Genomic DNA, 19892 nt, shown 5'->3' on the forward strand with positions numbered 1-19892 from the left:
TGCTTTAAGCACACAAGGCAAGGAGTTTCTCTGTGCACAGGCTCACACAGCACAGCTCAACACCAGGTTCAGGTTAGAAAGAAGCAAGAACTAAAGAAGAATTAAAGCAGGTACTTTTATATTGAGAACAATGAAGGAAAAGGAATTTCTAAATGCTAATTTGATTGTCATGTAAAACAATGGTCACAAGCATAAATCTAGACAGGGAACCAAATTTAGAACTTCATTTAAATTAAAAGCTGAACAAGGAATTCAACTACATGCACATATTCAGAATACAAAACCACTTTTTTCTGTATTAATTTGATGAAGAAAACAGAGCTAGGAAGATTGTATAACAGCAGCAGCTATTTTTATATAACATTTCTTGATTCATGTGAAGCAGCTCAGATGCTTGGATTTTTAGTGATTTCAAATATTGTCCACACATATCTCCATAAATATTTGTGTACCCACACCTAAGAGATATTTCTCTCCCTTTCCCCTTACTTCACATTTAACTTTGAGACAATTTGATTTCTATCACTATGGCTTTGGAAGGACAGACCTGAAAGAGCACAGTAAAGGAAGGCAAATATAATTTACAATTTTTTGTAACTGTTAACATCTGCAGTGCTTTTCACATTATTACTGCTTCATTACCTAAGCAGCAGCACTGTATTAACCACTCTGGGAAGTTGCCTGACATGCCATTGCTTCCTGACACCACACTTGGCCATCTCTGAGGCATCTGGAATGGAACGCCAATAATGCACATCACACAAGTGACTCAGAAAATGCAGAAATCAATACAAAACACATCAGTCCTATCTATCTTCCTTATCTAAATCTATCCTTATCCATCTTATTCCTAAATCTACCCCAAACATGTTTATCTCAATTCTACCTCTGCAGATTTTGTATCTCAGAGCCTTTATTGCATGCAGCCGTACTGCACAACCAGGGCACTTATGGCCTTGATTTCCTGGTTTAGTCTCAATTTCCTCCTGTATTCAAGAAACTGTTGATACAAAGCCTAACTTTGAGCTGCAAAAATGCTGATATCAGCCCGTAAGACACGGAGCTCACGTGCTCTTTACACAATTTAAATCAGACAATGTTCAGAAACCAATCTAGAGTGAAGCCAGTTCTGAGTCAGATCCAAAAGAGAAGAATTCAATCCTTACTGCCATGAGTGCAGTGCTGTTGTTTTGATAAGGCTTTCTGTGACAATGAGGAGTGATGGTGACAAAACAAAGAGGTGCCTTTTATTACTCTGAAAATGTCAATTCCAGAGACTAAAGCAGGCCCTTGCTCAATCTCAGCTCGTGGCTGTTCAGCCTGTGCTGTGTAAGAGGCTGCCAGGGAGGGTGCACAAGATGTTTTTACTACTGGAAAAAGAACCAATAGGTGTTCACCTAAATGGTGATCTTGTCACAGGATATACACAGTCAAATTCAGAACCCAGACTCAGAGGAAACAACTCCAACTGATCCTAAGAATTACCAACCATCCTTCAAGTGGAAAGAGAAGGGAGGGCAGTTGTACACTTTTGTCCTAAAAATGAATATTGTACAGTGCTCAAAGGCTGAAGATTTTGCAGGCTAGATAGGTAAGAAACAAAGATTTCTGATTGGTAATGAGAAACAAGGCACCTGATTCTTTTTTGTCCTCATTGAAGTTCATTTACTTTTCCAAAATGCACTCAATTTCCCACTTCCACCTGCTATTTTATAATATCAAAATCATGCTTTACTGAAAATTACTGATATAATCCTTTTCTGAAGTAAGTCCTTTCAGGGCCCTCCTGGCATGAACACCACATTCAATATTTCATTAATTGGGACCAGGTAGTTCAGGCCATGTGGGATTTGAGGCACAGTATTTCCCATGCCAGACTTTAACTGAGAAAGCTTTCCTTCTAAATAAAAAGGAACCAAGTAAAATCATGCATGGGCAAACAGTGAGCAAAGCACTACAGAAAACTCTCTCTGAAGCACATCCATGCTGCTGAACCATTGCTCAAAATCTAAACAATCAGGCAGGATCAAATACTAACTCCTAATGATGCTGTTTAAGGACATAATTTTTGAAAAAGCATGAAAAACTTTTATCAGCTGTGTCTGTAAATCTTACCAACAGGAGGAATGCTTTGAATTTGGTTGCAAATACTGAGCTCACTTAGCCCAGAAAGGAAATGGATATCAAGACATGGCCTATGCAAGTCAGCTTTTCACCTCTGCTTATTTCCCAAACAGATTTCAATCTTCAGATCCAATCAGACCATCCACTACATTTCTATCCAAATGCTTGGCCTTCCACTGACAACTTGTGACTGCAGTTTCACATTGTCAAAGTAAAATTCTTTAATAAGCAGAAGGGTTTGCAAGTAACATAGTCCAAAACCATGTGCAGTCATAATTTCCTCATTGCTTCTCCATATTTAAAATACCCTGTAATATATCATATAATCTGTTAGAGGCTATAAAAGTTTTGCCACAGATGCAAACCCAGATTGGAGTAAAGCACCTTCACTTCCAGTCTCTAATCTAAACAAAAGAATTTTGATAAAAGCAAGCTATGGATATTGATCAAAAAAACCTCTGTTCTGACTTGCCACACTTTTACCTTTTACACTGGATTGAAGTAAATCTAAACTATGGAAATATGGCATGAGCGTAAAAAAATATACATATAATTTATATTTTAAATCGGTCCTTGTTATCTCCCTCCTTATTCAAGTTTCACAGCATACATATGGGTATGAATAAGCAAGGGATTTTTCACCCTTACTTCATGAACAGCAGCTTGAAAAATGTTTCTGATTAACATAAATGATAATACACGTACATAAGGCTGTCTTTCAAAGAGGTTTGATAATTCATAAATGAAATGTTTACACAGATGAGGTCAGGCCAAAAGGTTTGTAATGGAAGTATTTAACGGATGTAAATCTGTTCATCACTGCTAAGGATCATGGGATGACTTCAAATATTCACTATTGAATGTACTTGAGCAAATTGCATGAATTCTCATTCCAATTTTTAATTACTATGCAGTCTGTAAAGACAAAAAAATCAAGAGTCAGATTGCTCTTTTTTTCTTTTATCAGAACAATTAACATTAATGACATATTACTTCACAGCACTTCTACGCATTCATTATTAAAATAATGAATTTAATGAAGTTTGAAAAACAGTATAACAATACTTACAGGTACAGATGTTTACCCTTAAAAATATTTCTATCAATATTTTCTTAGCCAGTGTTCATCAGGAGCTAAAGCAAGGCTTAACAAAACAAAACAAACAAAACCCCAAGCAATTCCTTTAAAGAAATATTTATAGTGTGTTGGCTTCTCTTTCCAGATGTAATTTTCTTCTTGGACTGCATAAAGCTTTACTTACATTACTCAGTTTTTGTGGTTTTATGAAGACATAAAATGAGGACAAGGAATTCACACCATTAAACAGACCCTGGTGGCCCAGGAAGGAAAGACAATGATTTTGTTTTCACTTGAAACTTTTAGACAGGGTCAGAATTAATGTCTCTTGCAGTCCATCCTGCTTTTTCACCTACCAGAGAACAACATAACCAAATTTTTAATGTTTTTTTCCCTCTTACAGTTTCCATGGCTTTAATTTCTATCTCAATCTTAAAATTAAATATTAATAATTAAAATTAAATATCCACCCATGCACATGGAGATGCAGACATTTAGTTATTTGGATTTATTAAGATCTACTCACACTGATAAGAGCATCGGGACGTACGATTTGGCAGGGTAAACACAGGTTTAACAGCCTAATTGCTCGGAATTTTGCGGATCATTATGCTAATGCCTCTGCAGCAAAGCGCTAAATCGGAATTCCCATCACAAAGAATTCTCCTTGCTGACAGAGGAGGGAAAACTGGGACATCCTGGGGTGATGGGAAGAGATGGCTCTTCAGGGACACTCGAGAGGGATTTTCAAACCACAGGACCACCGAGCTCTGCCAAAGGGAAGAAAGCAAAGCCTGACAGAAAACATCAGGAATTAAACCTTGGTCTGCCCAAAGCAGGGACTCAGACAAGGACACTTTGCTCCACCATGGTGCTTGGGAGAAGATGGATTCATGGAGCTCCAAAGGACACAGACACACTCTATACAAGCAAACAACTCTTTATACAATTTTGTATTGTCCAAAATTCAACTGGACCTGGAGCTAAACCTCATTATTCTGTTCTCCAGGTCCCACTGTACATAATGCTCCCTTAGAATATATTTTTTATGTAAACAAATCTGACCCTGATCCCCCAGGACACCCAAACCTGCTCTGACCCCACACTCCCACACTCAAAGATGTGCTACAAAACCAGGCTTGCTTGGAGGAGTACGAATATCATACTGGCAAGGTTTTTGCTTTGGTAAAATAAAGGCCAAATGAGAAGTTTTCCATGATAAATATGTATTTTGAAATAAATAAAGATATATAAAATAAAAATAAATAAATATAAATATAAATATAAATATAAATAATAAATAAATAAATATATTTTGAAATTTTTGATCCAACAATAAACAAGGTCAAAATAAAAAAAATAAAAGCTATCAACACAGTTAGTTTGTTAGTTATTAGTGCCTTATGGCACTAATATTTTCTTCAGTTTTCTGAAAAAGTTTTGTTACTGTTTTCTCATATCCTATGTCCACATTTAATCACCAAAAATGCACCTCCACCACACAGCAGATGTGTCATTAACTATTTCTGAAAAAAGGTGAAATAAAATCACCCAGCATAAGAAGACCATGGAATAAGCCAACATTAGCAGATGGTGTTTATTTTGTCACTGCTTGTGTTAAAAATTGTCACCTATTTCATCAGTATCTTTGAGGTAGAAACTTCATGTAAAAAGTGGAAAAGCTGCTTTTTATAAGCTGTCACAGAACTCCTTAAAATAAAACCTATTCTGTTTGTAGCTCCCAGTTTTTAGGGCATGGTGCATTCCACAGGAGATCGATTTGTGTAAATCTGAGGTGATCGAGTGTTTTGCCAGCAGCTCAGCCCTTCATCACACAACCTCTTCTGTTTCTTAAGCAAATTTCAAATCCTTTATTTCCAATACTGGTGCTGCTCAGACAAACTCTGTAACTTTGCCCCTAAAGAGGCACCTGGTACCACTGTCAGCTTGTCTGCTTCTAGGACTCTTTCTTCAGCAAGAGTTTTACTTCTCCCTCAGGACTCCCCATATTTTTATCACACTTTATCACACACTTTTGCCTCTGTGGTTTGCATTCTCCAGCTGACAGTTTCTGAACAAAACAGTTGCATGAAGAGTAACTGCACAACCCAGATTTGGCTATTTAAAGAAATCACTGCTAAAATCCCATGATAAACCTAGGTCTTACTTGTGTTGTTTTCAAAGAACACCTACTAGAATTTGAGCCTAAAAATCCCCTGTTAGTACTCTTAATTCAGGGTCCTATTCACATCATACCCCAAACAGCACACTTTTACATTTCTTTTTATTTTTATACATATATACATATACATATATATATATATATGCATGTATAAAAATACATGTATATACATACACACATATATACTCAACATCATATTCCTGGAATGCTTAAAAAACATTAATTATTTTAATAAATAGCTGGATTTTTGTTACATTATTTTACAGCTCCGAAAAGAAGCCAGGGCTGGTCTGGTTATTTTGTTTGTTTTTAAGTCTAAATTCTTATTTTGACATAGATTGGAGATTTTGGGGGTGGTTGGGGTGGGTTGTTTGTTGCAGTTTTTAAAATCTACTAAAACTGCTTTTTCCAGAAAAGGCGTACTCAGAAATGGTGAGATTTAGGACTACCCCAAATACTAGTGAGGGGAGATATTTTTTCTGTAAGACAATTTTATTCTCTTTCTTTCCAGAGCCAGATCACACATCTGACAACAATCCTTCTGCCTGCACTTCTGAGCCACTGCCCCTTCTAACAGCCATGCTCAGCACTTCATCTCCTTTCCTGTGGCTGCACCAGTGGCATCTCTGACCTTGGCAAAGCAAAGGCAGAGCAGATCAAGAAACCCATCATTTTATTAGAGCACTGCAAAGCAATCCCTGCTCTAGATGAGCACACATGAGAACTGGGTACCTTTGAAATGCAAAGTCTGAGGGCTCTTCTTATGGTGATACAAAGAGTCCTCTCCTGTTGACACAACACTGAAAGCTTTGCAACACTATTTGGATGCATTCTCAGCCAGCTGAGGCTTTAAACCGAGGTTAGTGCCATCTGTCTGGTTTTGGCAGCATCCAGATTGATGTAGAAAATCCTATGGCACTGTTTAAAAGCAGCAGAGATAAAGCTTGCTTTTGGTCAAGTCCCTGGAATTATTAACATCAAAGATTTGGCTGATAGCACCAGGCAGCACATCTGGGTCAGCAAACTCACTGCACCTTTCTCACCACATTTAGAGCATTCAAAAAACTATTTCACTACTCATCTCAGATTTAGCATGTCCAAGAAATGAGACTCATAAAAGTCATAAAAGGTACTGCTTTCCTGTTGCTTGTCTCAGTTCAATTATTTTCTTAAATGCATCTTAAATCAAGCCCATAGCAAGCATCAAGTATTTGTGAGCTGTGATATAGTTATTAGTACATTTCATTTTCACATTCTTCTTACTTTTTAGAGCCATGAACAAACACAGTACCGAAAAACTGAAAGCAATATATCAATCTAATCTGTTTGAACTAGGAAGAGTATCAGGTTACATGGAAAAAGAAGCAAAACAAGGAGAAACAGTATTTTGTTTCTAGAAAAGCCTCAAAGCTTCAATGAGGAAAGACACTGTTCAGTTGGATGCAATTTGTTAGGCCAAACCTTTCTGTGATCCTGGAAAATGCATTCAAGCATTTTTCTTTGAGATTTAGTACGGCCCAAATAGCATAACCCACTCATTTCACCTGTGCCAAAATCCTCCTGCAACACCAATAATCATGAATGCTTCAGAAATGCAGAGATATGTACAGGATCGCTTCTGCTCTTTATTAATTTCCTCTTTATTACCAACCATACACACACTACCTTGGGCAGTTTTTAGCACTGTACATCAGACTATGGAAATTTAATTACTCTACCAAAGGCTCTGGCTCCCAGCCTTCTAAGAAGCATGGAAACACAACAAACAGTTCTTATCTGCTGTTTGAAAACACACTGAACACTCATGGGCTGCACTGACTAGGAAATGGTCACAGATGCTCAGTCCTTTCCAGAATTTGATTTAAGAAACCATTCCAGTATTTGTCCAGACAATGTTTGAGATTCAAAGAAAAATGCCATTTGCTAGTTTTTACCAAAAATCAAGAAATTATGGGAAGAAGTACAGCAGAAATGAGGGTAATGAGAAAACCTTTGTTTATGTCTCATTTGAATATTAAGCAAGCAGAGTATTATTCCTGGTTAGGGTCTTCATCTTGCACAGCATTTACTTAAATGCTTAAAAAAAAAGCCAAAACAAAAAGGTATCTTTCATGTATGTACTAGGTCAGAGGTGCAGTGGAAGAAAAGAAGGAAATAACAAAATCCATCTTTCATCTCTTTAGTCAATCAAACACAAGGTAAAGTTTGCCAAGTCAAGGAAAAACGGCTTTATCAAAACCAGCTGATACTATAGTTAGTATAAGTGTACATGTATACATCCAATTAATGAAAATAATTCTTGAATTCCAGAAATATCAAGAGGAAGATGTCAATGCCACTGAATCATTCCCTTTGTACTAAAATTCCTTGAGATATCTTTTGATTTATATGACTACAGTCTGGCAACTTTTCCTTTTTCTAAAAAAAGTGCATTGCAGATTTTTTCCCCCCAACATCCTCTTCCTCCCAAAGGAGTTTTACTCTCAAGGAAGGAAAAATGTGAGTGTGTGGGCAACAGCGGTACTTCAAAAACCCCTGGCTGGCAATGCACAATTCCTACAAACCCACAAAAACCAACACAGCTCCCTGACTTGCACAGCCTCTAAGATACAAAACTTCAGGGGCACATCAAGTGTGGCTGTCTGAATCTCATAGTCAGATCAAAAGAATTCAAATCAAGACTGAAGATGCACAGAGTTATCACTAAATCTTTCACTCAAAAGTCTGATTGAAGAATCTCTGAACAAACTGGTGTCCCATGCAAATCTTTACCAATGGAATACAACATAAGCAATTGCCTTGGTGAAAATACAGGTGCAGGTACCATTTTGGTTTAAAATGATGCCTGTGCCTACCCATATCTGGCTCTATCTTAGCTCTCCTCTTCTCATGGGATGAGCCCCACACCACAAAGCACCATCAGCTCAGGGAAAACAGCTCCTTCACCACCCAGCCCAGTCTCCCACTGAAAAACCCCTAAATTAGTTCAATCCAAGCAGGAAGGTCATACTCAACAATGAGATAGAAATGAGTAGTAGAGGTCAGGTTTATTCAACAGAACATAAATTCCCAGGAAGAAAAAAAAAACAACCAAAATCCCACAACACATAATAAACAGAACATAGACAGGACAAGATTAAGCATTGCACAACACACAAGTTCTAAACTAGGTTCTAAGTTTACAAGGAATACAGTTTAAGCAAAATAAAAACCTTACGTATTAGAGAGTTCTTTGTCTCAGCCAGCTGCTGCCAGCTTGTCTGTCTGTCTTTCAATTTCTCAGAAAGGTGTGTGTGAAAATCTAAATGAAATAAAACAAATAACATTTTAGAGATGGCTCTTCTTCTTTTCTTCCATTCCATTCATCTTTGGTACAACAGACCAATAGAATGTTTCACCTCCTCCCACCCAAAGCATTCCTCAATACTCAGTAAAACACATTACTCTTCATTAGCTAGAGATTAAGAATTCTTTCATCTTGTTATCAATGACATAAAAAGGCAGAGTGGGTAGCAGTAGTTTGGTGCAGTCTTGCTTTGCAGGCAGTCCATATACCCACTGTCAGCATCATTAACCACAAAAAGGCCTGAGTGCATAAAAACCCCTCTAAAATCTCTCTTTGGGTAGAATTTTATCCAAAGGCCAGCAGAGTTTCCACACAGGCTCTACAGGAGGTACTTAAGTTCACACTGACTTATTTTCAGTGTACTATCCATTACTCCTATAGTCAAACACATACCATTGCATCCTTGAAAAAGATAATTTTTGTTCCCTAAAAACAGACTCCTAAGATAAATTTGGAAAATGGACACTTACAGCCATAATAATAATTTCTTTCAAGTTTATTGCAGCAGCATTATTACTTTTACATTGACTCTCAACATAATCAAACTCATTCTGCTGAATCTCAACTAGACAGGAACCAGTGAAACTCTACTGTTGCAAGGAGATGATTTTTTCTTTCCATCTTATAAAGACTCTCGATCTTTAAGAAAGCAGATTTTAATACATACATACAAAAAAAACAAAAAAACCCTTTACTTTTGAATTTACTCTCTTCGACTAAAAAAAAAGAACTAAAATAATCCTGGATTTTGAAAACATGACATAATCAGGGAGTCCTCTTACATTTGAAAAGCTTGAAATCAATTGAGAACTATTATTGAATTTCATAGTAACATTAGGAAAATTTTCAGATGTAGTAAACACGAAATATAAAACCTAATTTTATTTATTTACATTATTTTCCTTGCAAAAACCAGCAAGACAAGAAGAACAATAATTAATATATGGTCACTCTAATTCTTGTTTTTCACTGTCTGTAAGTTTTCACTGGAAAATAATTTTACATGGTGCATCTCACATTCAAATCCTTCATAATATTTATAAGATAATTAAACCTTTCACCCAACAGCTAAACAAATCAACAGTGAAAATGGGTTTTTTAAACACAGCAATTCATTATATACAATGAAAAAAGGCAACACACTGACACAAATAAAAAAAAAAGAGCTGACCAAAACAATAGAAAACAAACACTTTGCACACTAGAAAACAAATTAACTATTTGTTAGGAGCAAAAATGCTTTGCTTCAAGGGCAATAATGTGGAAGAATGACAGCTCCTGAGTCTTACATCTCTGGCTTTGAGAGGAAAGGAATTTCAAGTGACAAGTTACAACCAATAAAAACCAGGCAGAATTTGCTGAACTGGCTCCATGTCTCCCTGCCACACGTGAAGTCAAATTTTGCTAAGGTACAATTATAAGACATTTTTGGGTACTTTGGCTCACATTTAATTAGTTCAGCTTTACTTTTATGGTACAGACTTCTGATTTAAAAACAAGAAAGGAAAAGAAAAATATTTTCAGGAACACTTATCAAGAAAGATCATTCAAAGAACAACAAAGTCAAGCAAAGAAATGTGAAGGGCAGAGCACTGTGGATATCAATGTAAAAAAGCTGATAAATAAAAAATTATTGCAAATTTCTTGTTTTGGTATTACCAGCAATTTCCCCCCTGAAAACAAAATACTAAAAGTTGATATCATTTTCATATTTAAAAAAATGGGAGAAATGAAATATAACTAAAAACATGCATATGCAGGAATACATCAAAGAGGAAGTAATGGAAATGTTTTGCTAAGCTTTTTTCCTTTTCTTTTTCTATGTGAAAATGGAACCAAACTCTTAAATACAGTGCAATTCTTCTGCAGTACTTACAGCTAAATTAAACCATTTTAGTAGTTTGCAATTATACTATTTCTGTTATATCCCTCCCATCATATGAAAAGTTTCAAAATCTTTAATGTCTCTATTTCTGTTTTAATACAAGCTTTAGCTTTCATTTCTCTTTTATGAGGGAAACCAGAATTAATCCATCAACAATTCATCTATTGACATTTTATCACATTACCCTTTAAGCCTGTGTATGCTACTGAATCTGCTATTTTCTCTTCCACCTGCTTGTGGCCACCTTGGGATATTTTATCCTTATCAAGGACACAGATGAGGACAACAAACTGCTCACCCAGGGAAGCTGAACCATCCCTCTTTTTTGGGAAGCACCTAAAACTAATGGCTAAAGCCCAAGTTGCCAAGCACTGTTTCTCCAGAAATTAAAAAAAACAAACAAACAAATTGTCACCAATGCCCAAAGGAAAGAATATTTCAATGTTAAGACACTTTTTTAAAATAGTGTCATCTGAAGGGAACTCTCCGTGGGTATTACCTTCCTTTGACACTCACAGGGAGTTAAACCTAATTGCATTTAGGGTTATCTCTAGCAGCTACATTTGGAATCAACCATCCTCAGGAGGACTATTCTTCTAACTAATCTACTTATTAGGCTTTTATTCAGATTTAGTACAGCCTTTTATAAAAAACATCTTGAAGGGATGGTAATGGATTTTGCAATTATCAGCAGGAAAGACCAGAATATGACCTACAATCTTTGGCCTTAACAAAAATTAAGAAAAGAAAATCTTTTGTAAGTAAATCTTTAGAACATTAAGTTAATTTTGTCCCTATCAGACACCGCAGTTATATCTGGAAATGCAAAACCTCTGAGAATTTTCTGTGCTCCTCTTATACATTCCCTTAAAACACAACCCCTCCCACAGTAACTGGCAGGGAGAAAGGAACCTGTTTGCTGTCCTTGCCTTTCAAAGATGAGCAAGCAGCAGTTTTTGGTTTGCTGTCTCAAGCCCCAGTTTCCAGGTGATTTTTGATGCCAGCATCAATCCTGGCAGCACCTTTTGAAAACTGAGAAAACAGCCACTGCAATTCCTGACCTGCCCTCCCATGAGGAATACACAGTTTGGACCAGCTCCTTGCCTTCTACATATTTTAAATATTTCTCTAAACTCCCTCCCAGCCCAACAGGCCCCCAGGGCAGCTGCCACTCTGAGGAACGGAATACTTTCCCTCCCACATCTGGGAGGCACCTCTGGACAGCAGCAGCCAGAGGTTCTGCTCCTCAGGATCCCAGCACAGAGCACACCTGGCCCCACAGGACATGTCAGTGTCCCAGCAAAGAGGCTGTCAAATATCCAAATATCCTCTTGTTCTTAGCTCTAGTCCCTCTTTGGAGCTGTCCTAGCAACCACCCACAGCCACCAGCAATCCAGGAACAAGCATCACTCCCTCTCCCCTCATCCCCAGTTGTTTCCTTATTTCAAAATTCTCCCCTTCATGGTTTAAATGAAGGCTTCCTGCTAGCACTACCAATTCTCAGTCTCATCAGCTCAGAGGTATTCTGGCATTTTGCTGTTTAGCATTTTCCAATTGGCATCACTAAAAGCTGGTAACCAATCATGTAAGATGTGCTCCACCCTGTAAGATGATAGCACATTGTTTATGGTTGGGTTGTTTGGGGGTTTTTGTGTGTATGAAAACTTCCTTACATTTTGTAAGAGTTGTTTCCTCCACCCCTAAGTCTTATGTCTCTCAGTCAACACTGATCTAAAAAATGACTGTGGAACATTAAATATGACCAGAGCCTAAACATCCTCCTAAGCTCTGTTCTTATTTTTCCTCTTCTATTTATCAAAGTGGCATAACCCAATTTTTACTAGTAATATACAATAAAAAGCTGGCTTATTTTTATGAAGAAGCATTTCAGAAACCTTGAAAAAAAGCCTTACAAATAAATAGCTTGAATTTCTCAAGCTGCTTTCCCTCCCTCCCTATATTTACACAAAACCATCCGGTAACAAAGCCTTGCTCCTTTCCTGTCACACCTGTGTGGCTGAGACCTAAATATCCTGATGTCCTAAATATCTCTGATTTCCTTTTTACTGACCACTTTCTGTGAGCAGAATTTTCTCCTCTGCTGGTATCTCAGTGCATTTTCCTTGCTATTTGCTCCATGATTATTGCTCATCATTATGATGAGTGAGGAACAGGAAAAAGCCCATAGCAAGTGACAGGAGACTCAGTACCAGACAGGTCAATGTTCTACTCTGCCCTCAAAAACCAGGATTTTTTTTCCCCATCACATTGTACCCTAATGCTTCAGACCATGCCTGGTGGGCAGATGGTGCTCAACCAGCACTCAACCTCCATGCACACCACCTCCAGTTAGGAAAAAAACCCCAGAAATACAAAAGTCATGCACAAAGGTGTAGGAATAAGAACTGCTCTGCAACAAAAAGGCCACACAATTTTTCTTTCCCCATATTGTCTTGGCAGAATTACTCTCTGCTGTATTACTCCATTATGTTCTCTTGCACATTTTATATCCAATGTTTTGTTTGATCTTTTGTGGAAGTTGTGTTCGGTTTTCTCTCCTCCAAAGCACATTCAACAACTCAATTAGGCTCAAATAGCTCTACCTTCAGAGTGCACTGGCAGCTCTCAAGCACAATTATTCTCCAATGCAAAACACCCACAAGACATATTTAAGAGTATACTTCCACAAAATAATATGTTAACACACCACTCAACGCTCCTGCAGAATTGACAAACACTACAAAGGAAAATGCTCCAGTGCAGTTCAAGGATATCTGAAAATGTATTTTAGTTCAATGAACTCCACAGCAAATACACCATTTTCCCTCTCCTCAGCCTAAAGGTAAGGTTATAAAATGGGAGTCAGAAGAAGTTTTTACTTGCATTGCAATTTAAAACTTCCTAAATGTTACCAGTATGACCAGCAACAGATCTACTGTACAAGGGTTTCCAAGGGCACTATCCATGCCTTTTGCAGAGAATAAAGCAAGTATTTAGCTACATTACAGACAGCAACACACAAATTAAAATGAAAAATGCTTACATTTTTTGTTTTCATTTCCTATGGAGCATTAAAAGCATTGGGATGTCTTTCTAGCATAAGAATCACAGTGACATTCATAATTCAGATCAGCACTTAAAATGCAGAGATGTGTCTATTTCTTTGTGCAGAAGTCTGTTATAACTATGAAGTCAAAGTTAAATAAATCTACTTGAAATTTAGGTTCAGTTAAGTCAAATTAAATGATTTCTATTAGTCTTATCTCCCAAAAGAATTAAATACAGCCCTATTAAGTCCAAATGATTATGTCTACACAGGAGTGTCAATCAATTTCACAATATCACATTAAGATCATGCCACTATGTATCTGGTAATTTTGATAAATCTTCTCAAATTCCCCTGAACAGCCAAGCCCTAATGCCTAAAATATTCATAACTGCCTCTTAATTCAACATGGTCATTGACTCACAGAAAAAGTAAAACTCTAATTGAAACTTCCAACATTTTTTCCTTCTGGTTTTACTTTGCCTTTTGAAGTAAAGGTCAATTCAACAACGATTACTTCATGCTGTTAGGAATGGTTCAGTACCCCCATACAGACCAATGACTCAGTTACTAGTCATGATTTAATAATTATGGAGATATAAGTCACAACTCTGATAGGAATAATTTATTAAAAATTAAGAAAAGCTTCAAGCAGCAACTGAAGGTTCTCTGTGGTTGCTTTCTCTTTCTTTAATACCTTTTCCATGCAAGACTCTCACAAATAACTCTTTACACTGTGCCAATGACTATGTTTTTAGATCAAAAACTTAACACCTGGAAAGACCATTAACTCTACTCTTAAAAACAAAATTAAGTCTCTAAACTGGTTATCCTTACATAAATATGGTGACAGAATTCACATGAATGAAATTTTACCACAGAAGCTGTCAGGTGCAAAATTTAGAAGGCAGAGCAGACCACATGCACTGTACTAAAACCACTCAACAGTTCAGTTAAAGCACCCACTGCTTTTTATCCTTACTTTTGGCACCACACAAAACTGCATAAATAAAAACTTTATGAAGAAGACTAAAATCAGATTAAATCCTAGAAGTAATTCTGTAAAAATATTATTTCTCCTTATGGTGGGAGATGTATTTTTCAGCTTCAAAGTGCAAAGAAAGGATAAGTCAACCAGTAAAAGTTGTCTGACCATACTACTTTCCTGCTTCCATAGGGAAAATCAAAAAGGTAGCTGCTCTTGATTTTTTCCAGCAACCTGAATATTCCACAGACACTACAACATCCTGTCTGCTTCCAACACTGTAGCTCACTGCTAATTTAAAACCAAGGAAGCTCCTAAAAACACAAAGAAAGTGACTGAGATCAGTGTTCTAGCAATAGCAGTGCCTCACAAAACAAAACAAAGCTCTTGAAGTAATAACTTCAGCATCTGTCTTCCTCATTATTCATTTATGCTCTTCACTGTTAAGAAATATTGTTTGTTTTTAAATTGCTATGGCAAGTTAATTAATTGATGAGCCTCAACCACCTTTAAACCTACTTTTACTTTCTGATCTCTCATCTTTCTACAGCAAGTTCTACCAGTGAAAAAAATCAAATTACAGTTTTGAGGTAATTTAGTTGGTAAGATCTCATTTGTCATCTGTGCCTGTAAACAATTTTGAAGAACTAAAAACTGACACACAACTCTCAAGAAGACAAGCTTACTGCTTCACTGTGGTTTTTGCTGGGGAAAAAGATGTGAAGAACAATATTTCTACCTCAAACTTTACCAAATATCTGTTCAGCCTCTATAATGAGATCACCTATAGCTTTGAAACAAAACTATTCTCAGGACTCTTTGATAAAGAATGTAAGTACAACCTGTAGCAAATCATATCAAAGCTGTTCTATCACTTCTCTAGCCCAGGGAAAAGTATAAAACTAGAATAAATACATCAAAGTAATACTTGAGAATATCCTCTGCAACTCCAGGAGCTTGCTTCTCCACTTTCCTAAAAATTTTATTCAACAGCTGCAGTTGGATTTTTCTTCCATCAGTTCCCCAAGTCTGGCTCTGAGCCAGTGTAAATTGTTAGTATTTACAACGTCCAGGGACAAGAAGCCCTGAATGTACATGAGGTGGATTTTTGCTCATTTTGGATGTGCCATTTGCTAATTTCAGGCTGAATAGTTTCCATACAGGTAAAAGGCAGTGAGCAATCATTCCTTTTTCACATTTTTTATGTCATTCACCACAGTCATGTCACCAGTGGTTTTTACACTGAAGAATATTAAAGTTATACTTCACAAGGCAACTATGCATTGGATAAATCATCTCACTACCTTCTGCAGTTCAACTGTATAATTCTTTAAATGAAAGAACAAGAATCCAACATATTGTCCCATGTTTATGGACCTTCCACACCTTTCTACAGTGGCAGTGACAATATTTTCTGGTTTCTTTAAATGAACTTCCCACTGCTTGCTAGTTTTGTTTTAGGATGTTTGTTTGCATTATTGTAATCTTGCATGGATATCTTTTCACAGGATTGTCCACTGCTGTACTAACATAACTTTCCTGAATCTTAATAGACAATTCAAAGCCCATCATAGTTCCTCAATATTAATCCATTTCACCTACTGGTCACACCTACCATTTACATTGTGAGATCATTCAGGAAATTTTCAACATCTTTGTTTTCACTATACTGCCATACAGAAATCAATCGCTTCAGTACTTTGCTGTTTATTCTGTTCAGTACTTTCTGCTCATTCTAAAAACCACCAAAATCAAGTTTGCACCATGAACCGAGCAACAAAGAGCAGGAAGAGTCTGTAATGCTCAGAAAAAGCCCCAGATAAATGCAGCTCTTTTCTGTAACAACATATGTTACCTCACACGTGATGGCAGCTGCTCCCCTACGCACACACCATGGGCTGACTGCAAACACACTCATCTGTTCCCTGATGGAATGGAGCCCTCAGTGCCCAGTTTGTACAAAAAGCAGAAAAACTGCCCTGGACAAGACAGATACACCCAAACACATCACAGCCTCATGCTGTGCACAGCTACCGAGAAAGCATTACACTCAAAGGGGATAGGAAATAAACACAGACAATGCTTTCTCTTCATGCAAGCTACAAATACTGAGTCATGTGGTGATTGACCTAGTTTCCTGTTAACTTGAACTGTATTTTTAGTTACTCCCTGTTGATTTATGTTTTCATTAAAAACTGAGGGAAGTGTCTTTTGAAGTCTGCTGGAGAATGAATGGAGGTGTGATGCTTTGCAGAAGATGCCGAGGCATTTTTCCCCAATGTTTTCTCTCTCTAAGTCACATGTCTAGTAGGAGCTCAACTGAAGAGCAAATAAACATCATTTGTTTACCTCTATCTTATCTTTCCTTCACAGGAATTTAAATGCAAATGAAAAATAGAGCAAACACCAACAAATGCATCAAGTGGTAGTGCAGTGAAATGACTCCAACCCACAGAGCCTGTGCTCTGCTCACTGGCACAGCCCTCTGCAGTCCTGGCAGTGACTCCCCTTCTTCTGCTTGCAACTGAACATACACAGAAGTACTTAGAAAATCATCCCAGGATTTATACAGGAGTGATGTAATTAATTTTCAGAGTTTTGTGGAACAACATATAATGTTTTATATAGACTATTAAGGAGATTACATTGATTTGAAATAGAGCAGAAAACCCACCTAAGCAAAAGAGCCCTCTGAGTGCTTCCAATCATGGAGAAGATGCATTAAAAGGGTTTTCTTTTTGGGAAATGATGAGCTTAATTTGCAGTAAGTGGAAACTAATTGTTCTCAGACCACAAATGTAAAGTCAGGGAAATCAGGTCCATGGTTGCCAATTCTTTCTTAGTATGAAAATGGACCATAAAACTTAAAAATTTATGTATGGACTCCAAAGGTTCACAGCAATCCATAACTGATTTTCTTTTTGCTTGTTTTGCCCCTTGTCTACCACTGAATTAAATTACATTAGAATTTGTGTAGTAAACAAGCACAGGGCCTAGCTTCAAATGAAGGCTCAATTTCAGTAATGATCTTGATAATTATATTAGGACAGTCTAGGTTTCCCTACAGCTTTCTATTTTTCAAATTTAGAGAGAGCTATGTGCGTGATGACAGCTCTGTGTGCTCACAAGACTATTCTTACTTTATCCTGTCTACTTTCACACTCTCCAGAAATTCAGTTTTAAGCTGCAGTTTTCAAGTATTTTGTCAATCACAGTTTATCAAATGCATTCTGCTAAGGCAGCTGTCAGGACAAGATTCAGCAGTGACAAGCTGTCTCAGCTCCTGTTCATTCTACCCTTTTTATCTCTGAGGAGGAGAAATACTCTGCTAGAAAAGGCTCTACCTGCTCACTAAACAGGCAGTGGAGTCACTGTGTTGGCAGAGCTCCTGATCAACAGAATGAGGACTCCCAATAAATTCTCAGCAGCCCATTTATGCCTACTTTTTCCTTATCATAAGTGCTGCTCTGAAAACACTACTGGCACTCTGCACACAGAGGTGATTGAGTAAAAAGACACAGTGCAGGTTGTCAATTTATCCCGAAATAGCTTCTAGTGGATAGATAAAAGCCATCTAAACCATAGCACAAGACAGTGCTATTACACAGCATCTCCAGACTTCCCATAAAAAAATCCAGAAAAACACTCTGCCCTCTGTTACACACACAAACCAAAATTATGGCATCATACACAATTAATTGTGTATGCAGTGAAATATCAGTGCCTACTGAAGTATTTTCTTACATATTCTGGCAATTAAGAACTTCATGTAATCTGATTCTGTATAAATGATATTTCAGAAAGGCAAAAACTGGGATTATGCCAAACTTGCCTTTTAGCTTTAATTGTGTTGACTACATTACCTAAAAGGATCTTCACTTATAATGACAAATCATGACTGGGAAAACATGTATAAGTCACATTTTCTCCTCCTCCACATATATTACCATGGAAATGCCAAAAGCATAAGACAGTTCACAGACAGCTTATCTCCAAATATTTTAGTTGATCAAAATGATGCCATTTGATCCTATACATTTGATCTGTTGTGGGATGAAGAAGGGTGTCTGAAAAGTAGAGTCAGTGTTAATCTACATCAAATGCTTCTGCTTTTGGGAACAAAATGAAGAAGTTTCAGTCTTCATTAAAGAGGAAGCAAGAAAAGGCCAAGTAGCGACTTGAACTTTAGAAGTGTTAAATAGTATTTGAAACCGGCTGACATTTGAAAATTTTCAATGGTTGTCCATTTTTTAAGTGTCCATCATTGTCCATAAATGTCATATAAAGAAGAACAAAGCAATAAATGGGTCAGAGTAATCTCAGAAATAAGAGAAAAATCATTAGGCTATGAATAGGAGCAATTAAACTGCCTTAGCACAGTGTCTCATTGCCAATCCCAGCATGAGAGGAGAGAAGCAGAGCTGGAGGCAAGAGTGGGAGCACAGGAAGAAGTCAGAGATAAAAAACACAAGTAACACAAGAATGACCTTAGGTGTAAACAGAAATCTGAGTCTCAAGTCTAGATGTTCCTACAAAAACTACCCCATGTTCACAGCTAGTTTTCCACTGCACACTCCATGTTGCACATAATGGAGCAACAAACTACAAAACCTTTAGGAAAAGCTGGAATCAAAGACTTGAAAAGACAGCCAAGAAGGTGGGAAAACAAACATTACTGGGTACAATTCTGTTAGAGCTGGGAAAAAAACAACTCAAAAGTTGCAAGGATCAGGAATCAGAGGACTCTGCTGAAGAAATACATTCAGACTGTAAATAGGTGCAGCTGAGAATTTCATTCCTTCAAGGTAAATAAACTGGACACATCACACATCCTTTAGATCAAGGATTAGATATTGCCCAAACACTAGGGCTCAGTTTAGAATGTGGAAGGGGAAGGGGCTGGCCCTGTCCAGAGGCTGCATTTCCTTTCCTTGCACTCCTGGCATGGCAGTCTCTGTGCAAGCTCCTGCCTTCTCTTTGTGCAGGGCACAAAGCCTGAAAACATCCCTGTTGTTCAGTAGATCCAAAGGGTGCATTAGGATGGAAGGCAAGCATGCTCATGTATAAAATACTGCACACAGCTTCTTTGCCAGCTGATGTAAAAACATGACATGAGATAAATTTAAGAACATAATAAGAATTTTCACATGCCAGTAATTTTTTTAGACTTTCTTATTTAGTACTAGCCATAGGACCAAGATACATCAGTCAGAAAAAAAAATAATTCTGCTTTCAATTTGTGTAAT

The 19892-nt window shown here is 37.2% G+C and overlaps 1 protein-coding gene across 17 annotated transcripts in view; it reads right to left on the minus strand.

Annotated features, from left to right (window-relative positions):
* Positions 1-19892, minus strand: part of TENM2 (teneurin transmembrane protein 2) — an 883055-nt gene that overhangs the window by 283924 nt on the left and 579239 nt on the right. For 12 of the 17 annotated variants that reach the window (XM_071443114.1, XM_071443122.1, XM_071443121.1 and 9 more), the window contains one exon: positions 8602-8685. The exons of the other annotated variants lie outside the window; for them this stretch is intronic. In XM_071443114.1, coding sequence (XP_071299215.1) covers positions 8602-8685 — 84 coding nt within the window. The remainder of the gene's footprint in view (positions 1-8601; positions 8686-19892) is intronic. 17 annotated transcript variants of the gene reach the window in all.

The sequence above is a fragment of the Agelaius tricolor genome, unplaced genomic scaffold (genome assembly GCF_023055355.1).
Source record: "Agelaius tricolor isolate 1412-34295 unplaced genomic scaffold, bAgeTri1.0.p SCAF_18, whole genome shotgun sequence".
Lineage (NCBI taxonomy): Eukaryota > Metazoa > Chordata > Aves > Passeriformes > Icteridae > Agelaius > Agelaius tricolor.